This window comes from Acipenser ruthenus, chromosome 21 (assembly GCF_902713425.1).
Source record: "Acipenser ruthenus chromosome 21, fAciRut3.2 maternal haplotype, whole genome shotgun sequence".
NCBI lineage: Eukaryota > Metazoa > Chordata > Actinopteri > Acipenseriformes > Acipenseridae > Acipenser > Acipenser ruthenus.
This window is the reverse complement of record NC_081209.1, coordinates 26,213,635-26,230,689: the sequence shown is the minus strand read 5'-3', so window position 1 is coordinate 26,230,689 and position 17,055 is coordinate 26,213,635. Positions and strand designations below refer to the sequence as shown.

The 17,055-nt window shown below is 39.6% G+C and overlaps 1 protein-coding gene across 3 annotated transcripts in view; it reads right to left on the bottom strand.

The window, feature by feature from the left end:
• Nucleotides 1-2,043: 2,043 nt before the first annotated feature.
• LOC117428191 (proprotein convertase subtilisin/kexin type 6-like) overlaps nucleotides 2,044-17,055 on the bottom strand; it is a 64,416-nt gene continuing 49,404 nt past the window's right edge. For 2 of the 3 annotated variants that reach the window (XM_058995320.1, XM_034046965.3), the window contains exons 12-21: nucleotides 16,067-16,255; nucleotides 13,110-13,246; nucleotides 11,661-11,822; nucleotides 11,163-11,265; nucleotides 10,678-10,874; nucleotides 9,777-9,864; nucleotides 9,327-9,430; nucleotides 7,976-8,105; nucleotides 4,900-5,012; nucleotides 2,044-2,955 (exon numbers count right to left, since the gene is read on the bottom strand). In XM_058995320.1, the coding sequence (XP_058851303.1) occupies nucleotides 2,858-2,955; nucleotides 4,900-5,012; nucleotides 7,976-8,105; nucleotides 9,327-9,430; nucleotides 9,777-9,864; nucleotides 10,678-10,874; nucleotides 11,163-11,265; nucleotides 11,661-11,822; nucleotides 13,110-13,246; nucleotides 16,067-16,255 (1,321 nt within the window). In that variant the 3' untranslated portion in view covers nucleotides 2,044-2,857. Of the gene's footprint in view, nucleotides 2,956-4,899; nucleotides 5,013-7,975; nucleotides 8,106-9,326; nucleotides 9,431-9,776; nucleotides 9,865-10,677; nucleotides 10,875-11,162; nucleotides 11,266-11,660; nucleotides 11,823-13,109; nucleotides 13,247-16,066; nucleotides 16,256-17,055 lie in introns of those variants that run through there. The other variant, XR_004548282.3, reaches the window with a different exon arrangement.

The following is a 17,055-nucleotide window of genomic DNA, read 5'->3' as shown; positions in this document are numbered from 1 at the left end:
GTGTCAAGATCTGGACGCGTGTGACTTTACTAGGAGGATCAATTTCTGTAATAGATACACTTGAAGTGCATGTTGAATTTAGAATTCGGTTTTACACTTTTCACCAGATGGTAGCATATTTTCAGAAAAAAAGTGTTCATATTTAATACTGATAATCAAAATAATAGCCTTGCAACCTCAGGATAATGTATTTTTAACCTTAATCCATATGTGCAGTCTACCAAAGAAGAGACAGCATTAAATGGAGCTACCTGTACACCACATCACAACATAATGAAGTGCACAGAATTAATTTACAAAAGAGGATATTAATGTTCTTAATGTAATAACACTGTGTAACAAATTCTTTTTTTTTTTGTTCCTGGGTAGTAAGTGTTATTTCCTAATTGCTTATGCCTCAAAAGTATAGAAAATGGCTATTATTCCCCACAAACTTTGCTTTTGTGACCAGGACAGTGATATTTTGAAATTTACCTATTTTCCAGAACATTCCAGATAGATTCAGTGCTGAGTAAACTTGGAGTAACTTCTAGAACTTTCCAGTAATATAAATAGTAGTATAAATACAGGGGTCTTAAGCCCACCAGTTCAGTTTAGTTCCAGCTGCCTAAGTGGATACATATCTGCAGAGATGGCATCAAGAGGCTGCAAGCATCCGGCAGACGCATTTTGCTATGTCTGCGGCCAATTTATCAAAACAAGAGCGAAAAAGTACTCAGTGGAAGCATCTGCTAAGATGTGTGAGGCCTACAACGCATATTTCGGCATGCCTGTGGAGCTGAGGAGAGAAACCCATACTACCCCAACCAAAAAGACTACTCACTTCTAAATCTTTTGTAGTCATTTTTGTATTACTTTAGTATAAATACATGTTAATTTGGATTCATATGTTGTTTTTTTCTGACTTTATGTGAACGAAAAGACACAAATTCGCCCGTTTTCTCATTGGAAATAGATAAATTTCAAAATATCACTGTCCTGGTCACAAAAGCAAAGTTTGTGGGGAATAATAGCCATTTTCTATACTTTTGAGGCATAAGCAATTAGGAAATAACACTTACTACCCAGGAACAAAAATTGTGTTACATAGTGTAATAAACGAGTTTAGCACCCTGCAGCAGTGCTGCCTCTACACCTCACTGTGCTGCTTCTCAGGGAGTAGAAACGTGATAATTGGATCTGCTATTGACAGATACATTTACATTTTAACATACAGTGGTCTGGCTGAGAGCGCTATAATCGGGCAAACAAGAACTTTATCAAGGCCCCAAAAAGGATACTGTCACAGTTCTGCAGGGCATTTGAGTTCCTTTTAATAATACATCTATAGGAGGCTGTGTGGTTCAGTGGTTAAAGAAAAGGGCTTGTAACTAGGAGGTCCCCGGTTCAAATCCCACCTCAGCCACTGACTCATTGTATGACCCTGAGCAAGTCACTTAAGCTCCTTGTGCTCCGTCTTTCAGGTGAGATGTAATTGTAAGTGACTCTGCAGCTGATGCATAGTTCACGCACCCTAGTCTCTGTAAGTTGCCTTGGATAAAGGCATCTGCTTAATAATTATAATAACACTTTTTCATTATTAATTATCATTATTAATTCTCAGACAGGTCTTTATCCTCCCCTCCACCCATCATCATTTTTGAAAATGTTATTTTCACCAGCCAGCTAACCCCTTAGATCATTATGTAGGTGAAATAGCAACCTTAAAAGTGGATTCATAGAAAAACTTTTTTTTTTTTTTTTTTTTTTTTTTTTTTAAAAGGGTTATAAAAAGGTTATTTCATCCATAGCTTTCAATGATAAAAATCAGAATAAACTTCTAGTGGATGTTCCAGAAAAAGATTCTTGAAGCATTTGTATACTATGCTAATGAACTAATATGCTATAAGTTAAGTTAATATTCCCATCATTTGGCAGTGAAAGCTAAAGAGCCACCAAGTACAAATCAGAATACATCACAAAACAGCTACGCTCCACGTACAAATGTCAGAGGGAAACTTTAGACATGAAAACAATGCACTGGGCATGTGAACACAAATCAAACACAGGAAATCAACTATTTAATACACATATTTTCAAAGAGAGCACACCACAACAATATCACTTTTAAAAAATACTACCTAGCAAAACATTTTTTTTCTTTTAAAAGTCATTTGCATTTTTGTTGCGGTTTCAATATGATCTGCACTGATTTAGGGTTTGTTACACGTGTAAATGTCACATCACAGCTGGGGGAAAAGCATATATCGTGGGATAACATATGATGCTGGAGGGTAAAACTGAATTGGGGGAGGGGGGGGGGGGGGTACATCTGTAGATCTGTAAGGCTGGAACATAGCAACCTGTCTGTTTTCAGAAGCACTGAGATTTACAAAAGCCATCCCATCATGGTCAACACATATATTTAACATTTTTACAAATGTGACAAAATCCAGCAATTAAACATAATTGTGTGTGTTTTTACTCCAATCTGAAACCCATATTTAAGACATAGCTCTTGATTCAATTCTGAAATGGGATCGTTCTGACACAGTAGTTGTACGCTGTGCGGTGTTAAACTTCAACATACCACATTCAGCCTCAGCAATACCTGCTATGAAACTATTTTCCCGCGATCATCTTTTTTTCAAACATAACCCATACTGAGATTTCATTATATATACACTGTATATGAAAAATGGGACAACCTTAACAAAAATATCATTTTTTTTTATATATTTAAACATGCACTTTATCAAGGAGTTGTCGGTCTGTTGCAGAGATAGAGCGTTAATAGAGAAGCTCAATTTATGTCTACAACAGATTGTTGCTTTAATGCGGTCTGAAAAGTCCTTCATTTATGGGGGGGGTTGCATCTTCACCCAGTCATGAGACACGTCCGGCAGCAGAACTGGCGGAAGAGTTTCCGCTCACACAAGCGGTGTGATTTCACCATCTCGCAGAACACCTCGTCAGCTACAGGGCCAGCGTCAGGGAAAGAGAAAATAAAGATCAGATCATCGGAAACAGTGGCTTGGAGAGTCATTCAATACATGCTCAGTCAGGTTACATCAGCGGAGACCGCGTGGGAAGACGTTTGAAGGCTTAAAACACATCCGGAACACGACATAATACCTTTTTAAAAATCAGGTAACTCGTTTTGTTTGTTGTGCATTTCACATCTTTGAAATGTTTGTCCTTTACCTTTTAAGTAATTTACTACATCCTGGTCAGTCTGCTATGATCACACCCGATGCGGTCAAGTAGACAGACGTTTTCTAATGCATTCATCAGTGCAGTTATTAAACTGTACTGGTGATCTGCATTAGGATGCCAAACCGAAATGAGACCACATGGATTGGGGTGAACGTTAGGGACTGCTTTAGCCCATTTTAAATCTGCACAATGGATCCCTAGTCTAATATCTACTTGGAATCATAACATTTATAAAACTTATATATCTCAGCTATACAGCAGCATTACAAAAGTTCTGGGACTTATATATGCTGTAATCAGACCTGGATTTGGAAGTGCAAAACTTGCTTTTTATCAGTGTAATTAGCAGAACACAGTGTATAATCAATACAAGGACAAACACACAGTACATGTTTATCTATGTCAATCTGGGGTTCAGAGAGTGGGAGCTGTGCCTGTGATTATGTAACTGAATGATTTCATGGTAAAGGCATGCAGTGTACCGTTTGCTCTTAGCAACTGTTTTATTTATTTGTGGCTGAAGATACTACAGTGTTGTGAAGCCAAGTCACAAGAACATGCAATCATTAATCTGGGTTAAAAAAACAAAAAAAACACACACCGAGGATGATGGGAGCATTTGCTTAACATTAAGATGTTACACCATACACATTTACAGGATAAACTCGTATTACTGTATTAGTTCGTATAAACTTGTATTAGTTTGAAATTACAAAAATACACATCTTATTCAATTACAAATGTGTTGAAGGTTCTAGTGCGGTTCATCAAACACCATCTCGCAGGACAGATTCTAAAGAGTACCGGACTGAACCCTAAATCACAATGGTGCTGCTGACAACCACAGACCCAAAAATACAAAAAAATACAAACTATATCAATTTCATCTTTCATGTTAAACCCACAAGATATCAAAGACTGGTGCATTTAAATAATTAAATACCTCAAATAAAGACTTAAATAGCAATCTTTATATTTTAGATAGACAGAGATTTATATTATATATATATATATATATATATATATATATATATATATATATATATATATATATATATATATATATAAACTATGGTTTGAGGTCTTGTCAGCAACTATGCATGTACAAGAGGAGTGTAGACTTGGTTTTCAAAGTGTTGGGCACACACAGGCCAGCAGAAACTCAACACTGTGTCTAGGTCTCTCTTTCAAAACAAAGTGCTTGGCATTTATTATAAAGCCCAAACCTCCTGAGCTTTACAATACAAGGTTTCAAAGTGAAATGCAGTCAGCCTTCTTGTTCAGCTTTGAGAACCGCTACCCTTTGAGAAGTGCATGCAGTGCACGCTGTAGAGTTTTAGAACACATTTAACCCTTACCCACTTCAGCTTCTTAAACTGCAGTGTATTGAGGAGGGTATGAAGAGGAGTTTAAAAAAATCAACACTAGAGGGTGCTCTACAGGCTCAAATGAACACTAGATTATAGCTCTCTGCTTGTTGTGCTGTGGGGTTATTCCTTCTTCCTTTAATGAATTGAGACCCTTTGATTTAAAATATCCACTGCACATCCTATAGGAGACACTCATTGGTATAACAAAGATACTAAAAATTACCAAAATCCTTTCGAATCACCGCAGTGGCGTTCCCCCCCCCCACCCCCCACCCCCCACCCCCACCAATTCCACGGGTTCTGTTCTGCATTGTGTCCCTTTAATTGAACTTACCATTATTACATGTGACATTTGTTACACATGTGCCTCCCACTAAATTGTAACCATCTCTGCATTTCAAACAGTATCTTCCAGGGCCTTCGCAATTTAAACAATGCTCTTCACATCTGGTATGAAGAAAATAAAAAGAGGACAACATTAAATAAATAAATAAATAAATAAATGAACACACACACACATGGCATAAATATCTGTATTTTCTGCTGCAGAGTGGAAGAGGTTGTGACAGCTCTACCCGGTGTGGAACGAGACTGTTGCCCTTTCTTCACATGTCAAGTTGCAGTGAGATGGACAATATGAACTGCCTGAGTAGAACTGCCTTGCAGTAAAGCACTACTGAGAGTCCTTGCATTTCAAAGTTCAGGATTTTTTATATAGCAGACCTCTTATACTTTTATAAAGATTTGGGGTCCTGTATAAATTGATTTAAAAACTAGGACATCTTCAGCTGGTTTCACACTACCCCGATTAGCAATAATTTTTGACTATTCAATGTTATTTTAGGTGAGGCAGTCCAGGATTATAGGTAATTGGGAGCTGTGAAACCAGCTGTTAAAGTTGAACAATTTGGTTACATTACCATTTAGAATATGATCAAAGGGGCACAACTATGCTTTGTGTCCATGCGCTTTGTCCCAAGTTTGGAAAACTCAGAAAACAGCACGATGAATACAATCTCACTTACGCTAAGTGGGAACCTCCTAGTTCAAACGGAACCAAAACTAAATAGAGGAGGCTTAAAACCAGTAAAAAAACTCTTGCTGGCTTTAGATACTTTTACAGACTAAACACACCTGCGCTGTGAGAGAAGTTGGATCGCTGTATTTTTGTTTGATAGTTTTCAAAAGAAATACAAAAATCAGACCGGATGTTTCTCACAGTCCTAACGTTGCTGTTTGTCTTTCTAAACCACACAGAGTTCATGATGCGCAGGGTTAAAATAGGAGATCACTGCACAGTGTTCAGGTTTAATTGACAGCAAACACTGACAGGATATAGCAGCAGCATTGACGATGCACACTTGACTGCATGGCTGCTTCAGGCTTTAGTCAGCTGCAGATTGTCTGCTGTCAATTGGGATCGATGTGGATGAGACACTCTGCACTTCAGAGTCCCTATAGTGTCTTTATCAGCGGTGGAAACAGACCGTGGAGAAACAATATGTAAAGCAAAGCAAACCAAGTTACTTTAAAAATCCTAGCCAATTTTGATCGCTTGTAATTGTACCATTAGAAAATTCCTCGGAAAAAAAGAAATATTTTTTTAAATGGTAAATATCAAAACGAGTGATGATACACAGGATACAGATGCCAAGAAAGAGAGACTTCAGGCATGTAAAGGGATTAGCAAACCCCAACTTGCTTGTGTTAAACTGAAATCTACCAGAAGAAACATGTTTAATGCAAGAGATTAATTAATAAGATCTCACACAGGCCCAAACGCAAACAACATTCCGTTCATTATTTATGATGCGACTTGACACTGTTACGGATTTGCAAGCTCAAACGATAACTTGGCATAAAAATTAATTTAAATAAATTATAAAGTGAGAAACCAATAAAAAAAAAAAAAAAAGTACATGAAAATGACGGACAACTCGGACTACAAATGAAGCAGTATTGATACAGGTGTTTCTCTCTAGTTCTGTAAAATGCTGTGTCTTCTCACAGTGGGTATATGTTGATGAAATCCAGTCCCATGTAGCTTTGCGAGATGTGCTAACACACATTCCCTTAAACAAGCAGAGGCACTCTGCATCTGGAGCTTAAACTTTACAAGAGATAGGTCTCTGTACATCGGCTTTGTGGTCTTGCGTTGGTGGGCTTTGTACAATCAATCATATCTGAACGGACAGCAAATTACTAGACCAATTAGCGTTTTATTAAAATAGAAAATGTGGGAGTAATGTCAATGGTCATTCTTTTTGTCCCCTAACTTTAATTACAGATATAACACTGCAGCAAGTTCTGAGTAGGGACTGGAATTGTGAGATGGGCTGCAGGTAGGGAAGATTTATAACCACATCTGACAGTTGCTTCCTTTAAAAACTCACCTCAGCACTGATTTATAGGCATGGAAATATGGAGGAAAAAAAATAAAAAAAATCTACCCACAACCCACATTTTGGAAACAGGTTACCTGGATACGCATCATAAATCATTTGAATTGCAGCTGGCACTGTGACTCAACAAACAGAGGCTCTGAGCCTTAGCATGGAGATCTGCTGGACTGAAACGTAGAGAGTGAGAGAGAGAGAGAGAGAGAGAAAGAGAGAGAGAGAGAGAGAGAGAGACACAGAGACACACACACCTCTGGGTCTGGAGGTCTCCCTTGAGAGTAATAGGGAGGGCACAGGACCCACCATACCAAAGCAGAATTTTTATATACTCAACAATGGCTCTGGATGGTATGGTCCACTGTTGTGCGATGGGGAGAAGCAGCCCCTGCTGGTTCTGTATCCCCAGCCCCTCAGGAATCTGCAGCAAAGACCCGCGACTTGAATATGACCCACCCTGCACATCACACAGCCGTACTTTACCAGGCAAGTCACTCGGGAACCCCCGCCACACCCTTCTGAACCCTTTCCAAAAGGGTGTTACTGAGAAGGGCCGAAAATGAACTTCTTTCCCAACCCATTTCATTAGGAAAGAATATGTTTCACTGACAACAGATCCTTACTACAGCAGCTGTTTTCTGGCAGTGAATTCATACTGCTTGGGATGCCACTTGCATGACACTTTGCTAAATCAAAGACCTCTGCATGTATTGGAACATGAGAGATGACCTATTCTACATGGCGTGAGTGAGGGGTTTAGTGGAGTGAAATGCAGAATAAAAATTCCCCTATCCCCTTGGTGAACTTGAGACAGCTTACTCGTTACAACCTCTGCTATGTATTTGAAGGATCAATTCGGACAAAGATATTTAGTAAGCAATACGTCCGAGTGTGGTAACAGATGTACCTCCGCCAGTCTCCTTTCATTCATGTACCTGTGCCAATATGTGGTGTATATCCAGGGAGCTTCAGCATGTAAAGTGAAACACTGCTTTGATTTCGGGTAGCACCTACTTTCGACAGACTCGCTGTGGCAGCCCGGACGCCTCCCCAGGGTAATATCCTTCAGCGCACGCAGGAACACATTTCCACTCCTGCTGCAGAAAGTCTCGGGCACACTGAATACATTCCTCCTTCCCAGGCCCTGAGCAAAGCAACACCACAAGACACACTTATTTAACCACAGAATAATTCAGCACATAAGACAGCTTTGTCTTTCTCTCCTCATTAAATGATGTGTGGTTTATGATTTATCTAACCGTGCAGTACAGCTACATAATTTCTTTTTTTGTTTTGGCTGCTGGACATTTCTCTCTTGATGGGTTAGTCAAAAAGAAGATTAAATACATTAAAAAAGACAACTTTGATGCTGGGGGACCAAGTCGTCTCCAGTCCATAGTTACTGATTATTGTATGCTTTTATTAATTTTGTTGAAGCTGACACCCTGGGATCCTTCAAGAAACTGCTTGATGAGATTCTGGGATAAATAAGCTACTAACAACCAAACGAGCAAGATGGGCCGAATGGCCTCCTCTCATTTGTAAACTTTCTTATGTGTTTAGTAAATATTGGTTCTTTAAAAAAAAAAAAAAAGTTATTTATTAAAAATACCCAAATAAATGCAGAAGAAATATGAAAAAGTTATATACCTTTATCACTAGTTTTAGAAGCCTTACAAAATCGACCTGACATGTATCTGTAGCACGCACTTTGGTCTTCTGCATAAATGGCTGGCTATTATAGAAGCTGTATTATAGAAGGGTACATCTGCAAAATGCATTCTCTCTATGCAACATCAGTGGAATCACATGATCTTACGATTAACATTCTCCACAAACCGTGAACTTTTGGAGTAGCGGCAGAACAGCAGGGGATCTCTGGAAAGCGAAGCCCTCCACTTGTGTGAAGTTAATTTGTCCGTGAACTGCCCTGTAATTCCATCCAACACCTGGAATCACTACTTGCCCTGCAGCGGTGCAACCAGATCAGTTCCCAGACTGTGTCTTTATACACAGAGAATCACAGTTTCCAGGTCTGCTGAGCATGCAGCCAAGTATCTGGGGAGGCAGGTCCCTCTGCCCTGCAGTACTAGGAGATCCTTAGCAAGCCTGCTTCACAAGGAACATACTGAACCCTTTACCAACCCCTGGAAAGTGCTGAAAACAGAGGCTGAGCAGAACTGTGTCAGCAGCATTCTGCTTGGGATTGACAGAGCAAATGCATGGATGTGTAGGAATACACCTAGAAATGAAAAGTGACATCTCTAAATAGGAATTGCATTGACTGCATGTAATAGCTACAGACAAGGTTACCTGAAGTGCAGTTTTTTTTTTTTAATCTTTTGAAAAGTGAAATGCTAATCACCTGTACAAGTGGTGCAGGACAGATGGCAGGGACTGCATTTCATTTCCTTCAAGTTAAAATAGGTGCCGTCTGCACACTCAGGAACACACGTCATCCCAGCCAGACTGCAGAAAATCAGGGGAAAAAGAAAAAAGACCAGCTAAGGCTTTCAGTTACTATGCTCCCAGATCGTGGAATGCATTGCCACCTCATATTAGAAGCGCTACATCAGTTAATGGCTTTTTAAATATTTTGTTTTATTACTTTTTATTTTGACTTCTGTCTTTTGACTTTTGTCTTGTACAGTGCATTGAGATATAAACATGTCATTTGATTTACCATGTAAATATCAGTCTGTAAATGTCAAACTGAATTTTAGCTTTTTTTTTCTTGCTAACATGCAAAAACTGCAGCAAACTCTTCAAATACAAACTGAATTAATTAAAAACAAAACTGGTCAAGAACATTTACCTGAATCCTTCACTGCAAGCAGTGCATCTATCATAATCTCTGAAACATTTCTTGCAGTTGTGGTGACATTTCAGGCATTGCTTCTGATCTAATGAAAAAAGGGCAAACAACAGCTCTGATGCATATATCAGGTTTCACTTCACTTTGGCAGCTCATTCCTATAAAGCCAAATATTTAGGATTTTATTTGCTAGTTACACAAATATCATTCGACTGGCTGCCCAATGCCACCCACACAGAGGTTTCAGAAAATAGAATGTCATCCAAAAAAAAAAACAAAAAAAAACAAAAAAAAAACACCCACAGTTTTATGTTTCTTTCTATGCGAGGTGAAAAAACAACCCCCTACTCCCTCATATCGAACAGTATAAACAAACCACAACCAACACCTGGTGCCATGACAGCCCACCAAAGGATTTATTGAACAGTGTCAAAAATCCACTGGAAAAATCTGTCTCAACACAGAACACAGCTTTCTTAATAGGTTCCCAGCATCAGTAACCGTTTACATTCAACACATATTCATGGGTACAATTAGTAATGTCAATATAAGAAATGACGCTTTGTAGGCACTTTTTATTTTTTTTAAGAAATCGCTTCCGTTCATTATCGGAGCTGTTCACAAAATATCCAAACTACACGATTTAATCACTTTCATTAAAACACTGTAAACAGCTTTCTCAGCTAGAATCAGTCAAGCAGCAACTTGATTAGATTTACAGCTGCATTACTTATGCTAAATTTCTCTCCGGATAAAGTAATTATAAGAAAAGGGCTCTCCTTTATCCTTCGTACTGCAATTACTCACTCAAAAAAAAAAAAAAAAAACGACCCAGATAAAACCTGCTTGCACCTGGCACCACAGATCATATGTGCTGATGTTAATGACTCCTATCTCTTACTGTCGTCTGCAAAGAACCCTGCTGGGCACGTTGCTGAACAAGAGCGGGCTTGGTCATAAAAGAAGAGGCCCCTTGTGCAGGAGGCGCAGTCGTTCTGGGCTCTGCTGAAACACGTCTCACACCCCTTATAGCAGCGCCGACACCGCCTCACTTCAGCATCGCTGTAGAACCCCAGGGGACAGGTGCTCACGCACGTCCTAAAAATACACAAGAAAAACCTTATCTTATGGGTGCAGCCGAGAACTCAATAGGGCCAAATGAGAGGTCCCTTCTATACTGGGGAATTGTTATAGAATTGTTTTACTAGGTAGCTACAATGACTTGAACCTCCAAGTTAAGCTGCACCAAACCTCTCACAGTTCTATGAAGCAGCCCACACAAACGGCACTGGACTCTTCTTGCGGTAATGGGGTGGTGGAAAGGATGATGTATTTTAAAACACATTTCAAATAAAACACATTACTGTACGGTTTCTTATACTGTACCTGCCGGACAAGATGTTTCCAAGGCTGAAATGGATGCAGTTCAAACAGTGATCAGCATCTGGGCCGTCACAGCCCTGATCCCCACATTCGGAGTGGCAAGGACCTACACAACATAGCAACACATTGCTCAGAAATGCAAAACATGACAGGTACCACAGCTAGACCATCAAGAAGGATTTCCCCTTTCCCAAAACACTGGGCAGGACGTCCATTTCAGAGGAACTTAAAACAGACTTCTAACAGAAAAGGCACAACAGTATGTACATAAAAGATTACCATAGTAACAGCATAGCAAAGTGTAATAAAGCATGGTAAAAGCACAGGTAAGCATTGTACAGAATAGAAAACGTTTATAGGGTTTAAAGAAACCTTAAAAGAAACCTTTCAAGGTGAAGAGAATGTACAGGTTTCGAGCTCGTAGTGAACACACTGCACTGAGGCGAGCAAACGGCTGGGAAAGCGGGGATTACTCTGCAGCAGGTTAAACTGAACACTTACCATTATACTCATCCTCTTCCTCCACGATCTCCTGCTTCTCCAGCTCAGTCGGGCTCTTCTCCCCCTCTGGAGAGCTCTCAAGCTGCCGGGAGCGCGAGCTCTGTGATTGGTGAGGGTGCTCCGAGGTTCCATACAGCACAAGACTCCACTCCCTTAACTTCCCTGCGTGCAATAAAAAGGGGGGGGGGGGGGAGAAATCATGAAAAAACTTCCCACCCAGCAAGATTAAACCCAGATATATTATCTGCACTATGACTTTGTTTAAATTCAATAAGCTTTTTAAATCCATGAAACCTTGTTGTTTTTACGACATTGAAAGAATGTGGAGGAATATTTAGTCAATTGGGGATGTCAGAGTTTTTGAATATCTTTGGTAAAATGTCAAGTTTTATTCCCAACTGCTCAAAGACATAGAATGACTGCAATGTTTTATTATTTTTAAAAATGTTCCCAAAAAGTGTAAACTGGCTGCAAACTTGTCTTAAATCTTCAACTTCAAACTATCCAGTGAATGAGGTGCTTTGAGAACTTGTCAAATCAAGTATACAAGCATTCATTAAAAACAGGACCAAATATTCCTATCATTTCCAGGAAAAAGACCTCACCATCAAAATTCCTTGGTGGGAACAAATATGAAATAAGGCATTTTCAGCCCCCTGAAACATCTTCATCATGCCTTTATCATGATAAACACAGCAGGTCATTCACAAGATACTTCTACAAACTATGCATCAGTTATTTTGCTTTATAAATGAATTGTTCCAGTAGTACTTTTTGTCTGTACCATTCCTCCAATGTATTTCTTTAACAGGAGAGTTGCATATACACTGTAAGTTGCATGTACCCTTCATTCGTATTGGTAATAATCAAGCCACTATTCTGAGCCACTATTCTGCTTGCTCTGCAAAGCATCCCCCCCAGATCACTTTGGAAAAGCTGTTGCTCTTGTGAAATCATAACCAGCTGTTCCAAGCATTTTCAGGCCTCTGTTCGGTAAAATTGGCAGCCTGTAAATTGCCATTTGCAACCTTAATTATTTTTAACTTGTCTTGAAATACATTGTCCACTTTTGCTGGAAGTCTGCGGACTTGAATCCCACTTAATGGAAGGAGACGAGCACAAAGACACCAGTCAACAATTACGGCTGCATTAACACAGACAGGTTCTCAGCCTGAACCTTTAGCACAACCGCAGCTCAGTTTCACAGCTGCCTGCAGCTGACCACTTTGCAGAACAAGCAGAAATGGTTGAAAGGTGCTCCTGATCATTTGAATGAATATAAAATGTTGACTGTGAATACTCTAAATCGTATGCTGAACAGAACAGAACAGAAGCTCACCATCCTGCCAGAAGCTACCCGTCCTGCATTTCAACACCTGTGTTCAGTAACCTTCAGGACATTTCGTATCCAAGAGGTTCACTCAAAACAGGAAATGATCACAAACTCACCCAGAGATTCTGGGTTGCGCAATTGTGAGGGCGAATCAAAGATTTCCAGAGTCCACTCTCCTTCCGCTTTCTCTCCCCAGCAGTGAACCGTCAGGAATTCCCAGTTTTTGAAACCGTCGTTCGAATTATCGAACGTTCTGCACACAAACACAACAAAGAACAAAACAAGCGCACATATAAGCAGGAGCCGTTAGCCACTTAAATTCCAGGCAGCTTTTCTTTTCGTCATGGGACCAGCTTTATCTTTTCTCCATTTGCTGGAACTGTTCGATTAATACTGGAACAAGTTTCACACCCTGCTGTCTGACAACTGCAGCATTGAATTTCCATGTAGCATTTTGTCATGTGAAAGTGACTTTAAGATTATTTTATATTACGGTTCCAATGTACTAAAGTCTCAACAGCAGTAGCAGCCATTGCATGAAATAGAGAGATCAGGAGTTAGAAATGTCAGAATGGACCAAAACTGACTGAACAGGTCAGATACCCATCTAAAAGCCAGGCATGTGCATGCTAGACTCCCTTTATAAAATAGGTTCTTAATGTAATTCTCAAGTTGTGATGATAATTAAAATGAATTACAAACCCACCCGCACCCCCTCCGCTCACAGTATAGCTAGACCCTATTGGTTTTGGAAACCAACAGCTCCTCAGGTCTGTGTAAACAAACAGCAATCTAGTTAAATATAAAACTGGAACACGTCAGGCCAGCAGCACAGAATGCAACATTATTACACAGTATAAAACTCAAAGCAAAGTCTGGAAAACCAAGCTATCAAAACAAGAAACACCTGAGAATGTTGTGCTAATAAGGTGGAAATGTTTTTAACACCTTGGTTACTACACCATCAAGAGAGGAAAGAAATAAAGCCTCGGTCAACAGAAGGGTGTCATGGGGGAATATCACCCTGTCAGGGCGCGAACACCTTCGTTTGAGGAGCCGAAGCACCTTCACTACAGCCAGCAACACTGTCACGATAACCTTCGTTTGAGGAGCCGAAGCACCTTCACTGCAGCCAGCAACACTGTCAAGATAACCTTCGTTTGAGGAGCCGAAGCACCTTTACTGCAGCCAGCAACACTATCACGATAACCTTCGTTTGAGGAGCCGAAGCACCTTCACTGCAGCCAGCAACACTGTCACGATAACCTTCGTTTGAGGAGCCGAAGCACCTTCACTACAGCCAGCAACACTGTCACGATAACCTTCTTTTGAGGAGCCGAAGCACCTTCACTGCAGCCAGCAACACTGTCACGATAACCTTCGTTTCAGGAGCCGAAGCACCTTCACTGCAGCCAGCAACACTGTCACCAACTGAAGGCAAGAAGGGGCTTTCATCTGGCAACGCACAGCCTCGTGGGAATAATCAGAACAGCATTGCAAAGAAACACCCAAGTTTTCACAAAGAGAAAACAGCTGGAAATCATTTGAATCGGTTACGAAACACCAATTCGGAATTTGATTTACGTACCAAAAAAACAGGCTGTCAACTTGTACCCTCACAAAATGTTTATTCATTTTTTGTATTTTAAAATCCATAGACTCCCATTGGGGTTACACAGATTATGTAATATGTGCGAATCCATCTTATAATATAAAAACGTTGCCTGTTTCTAAACTTCAGACCAATGACATATAAATATTTCTCTTTCTTTAGCCCGGATGTTAAATGTTAAAGCTTTTAGATATCTGTTTTTCAATAAAACATCTCCAAACTTAAAGCCAATAAAATACTTCTGTATGTTTAAAATGTGTAGTCTGTGTTTAATATACAGCTGTTACTGTCGTCTTCACACGGAATCAAAAGATTTGAAGGCGGTACTGTATTACTGTATAATTATGTAAAAATGTGCACAGACTTACAACTGGAAAATGCAGTACCCATTTTGGATTAATTCTAAGCCCAAGGTGTTAATAAATCTGCATTACTACACACCAGCATGGCAAGTTGTGACAATAACATTGATGAAAGACTGCATTAAAAAGGTGGAATTGGGTTTCTAATAGATTTTCACTTTTTTCTTTCTCAACTCTTTTATAAAAGTCCTCCTTACAAGCACACTTTTATACAGCACAAAACAGTTTAATTGATATACAAATTCTATTTTAATGCAACAAATGTGGTTTGATTTGATATTGTTTGTTTTGCAATATGGTCAGCAATTTGTAAATATCACCGAATTATATCTGTTAGGTTCTTGCTTAAAACAAACAAAAAAAAATCATAAATTTAGGAAACCAAAATCCCTCCAGCTGTAAAACTTCCTTCGGGTTAACAATCAACCCCATCTGCTGTTCCACCTTGTTTCTCTAGTAATATAGCCAAGATTCTGGCCTCTGCTTGGCTCACAATACAATTGGAATACAAAAGCAAATGAGACAACACTGTGCGTGCAGTGAAAACAAGACAGAACAGCTTTCTTTCATGTCCTGATAATATATCAGAGCCGGAGTAGAAAAACACTGCTAATGATCTTACTTGGTTTTTAAAAAGGTTTGCCGCTTTATAAATCTAGATTTAAAATTACAACATGCCTTTTGTTTCTGAAATATTGACTTCTATTGTATTAACGTTTTGTTCAACTGCACAAGATAATCTATATTCCAGATAAGAGCTGGATGGTTGGTAAAAGGATTATAATAGTATCAATATAGTTCCAAAGTTTTCCCCAATGCACATTGACAAATGTTTTGAGAACATCCCCTGCTTGTTCATTTAAAAATCACTCTGTCAAAAGGTACTATGACATTGTATTTCTTTTCTAGAACTAGAGCTTTAGTTTGACATGGGACATTACCTCCAGATTCCCAATTTTACAATATAGTGTACATAAAAATATTTACAGAAGAATGATTTCTTAAATACTCCAGCCTACATGATCTACGTCCTCATGCCTGCCTTTTCAAGTTGTCAATGACTGACTCTCTGAATGCACAGGTGGTATACTCCACTCACCTTTTTGCCAGGAGCTGGGATTTGGTGCCCGATGGAGAGACGAGGTTGACCTGCAGATCCCCGCGGCGAGGATGTACAATCGACACTCTCACAACGACGTGTTCCACATACACCACGTGCTGCTCTGCATGATCGGAGCACCCTGTGGATGTGACGGTCGTCTTCAGCGACTGGTCAGGACGGATATATCTGGAGTGAAAGCAGAGAGGATGTATTAGAACCAAGGCTAGTTGTTTTTTTTCACGTTTATCACATATTTTCGTGAAAATTACCCATTGCCATGCAATATATTAGTTCCGTGAAAATTATTTTTTCCTGAAATAGTGTGTGTAATTATATATATGTCACCTGAAAATACAGAAAACAATGCCTTATTGACGCACTACCTAGTACACCGAAAAAAATACCGCCCCAATTACAGCACTTAAGTGTACAGATCTGCTATAAGTGGTTATGTACAATATATTAACATGTTTTTAAAATGTGCTATTACCAGCTATAGATTATGATTAGAATTCATTTTAAAAGCATACAAACACTTCTAACGGATCCCTAAATTAGACAGTTATCAAAAACAGGCTGATCAGAAATGTAAAAAATGATGCACATCCACCAGAAAGTTTTCTTGGTGTATTTTCTTCAGGGTATTGACTGCTGGCTTCCCAACACACAGGCAGCTCACTGAATCACCAAAGAGACTGGGAAGGAGGTCCATGACGTGCTCCTTGACTGAACCTGCCCTGCTGACCCTCCAGCAGAGACATTTACTGGCACCGCCAACTCTCCAGGGCACCGTCAACATTTCAACATTTGAGGATAGAGGGTCTGACGCATTATGAATTTAATCTGGTCGACGAAATGAGTGGCCAACTATAAAGAATAAAGATTTATTAAAGCCTTTTAACTCCAAAATGTAACTCGCAGCCGCTGTAGGACACGTTGGGGGTCTGCTTGCACGGCCTCCCTATCTGGGCTTGAACTCAAATCAA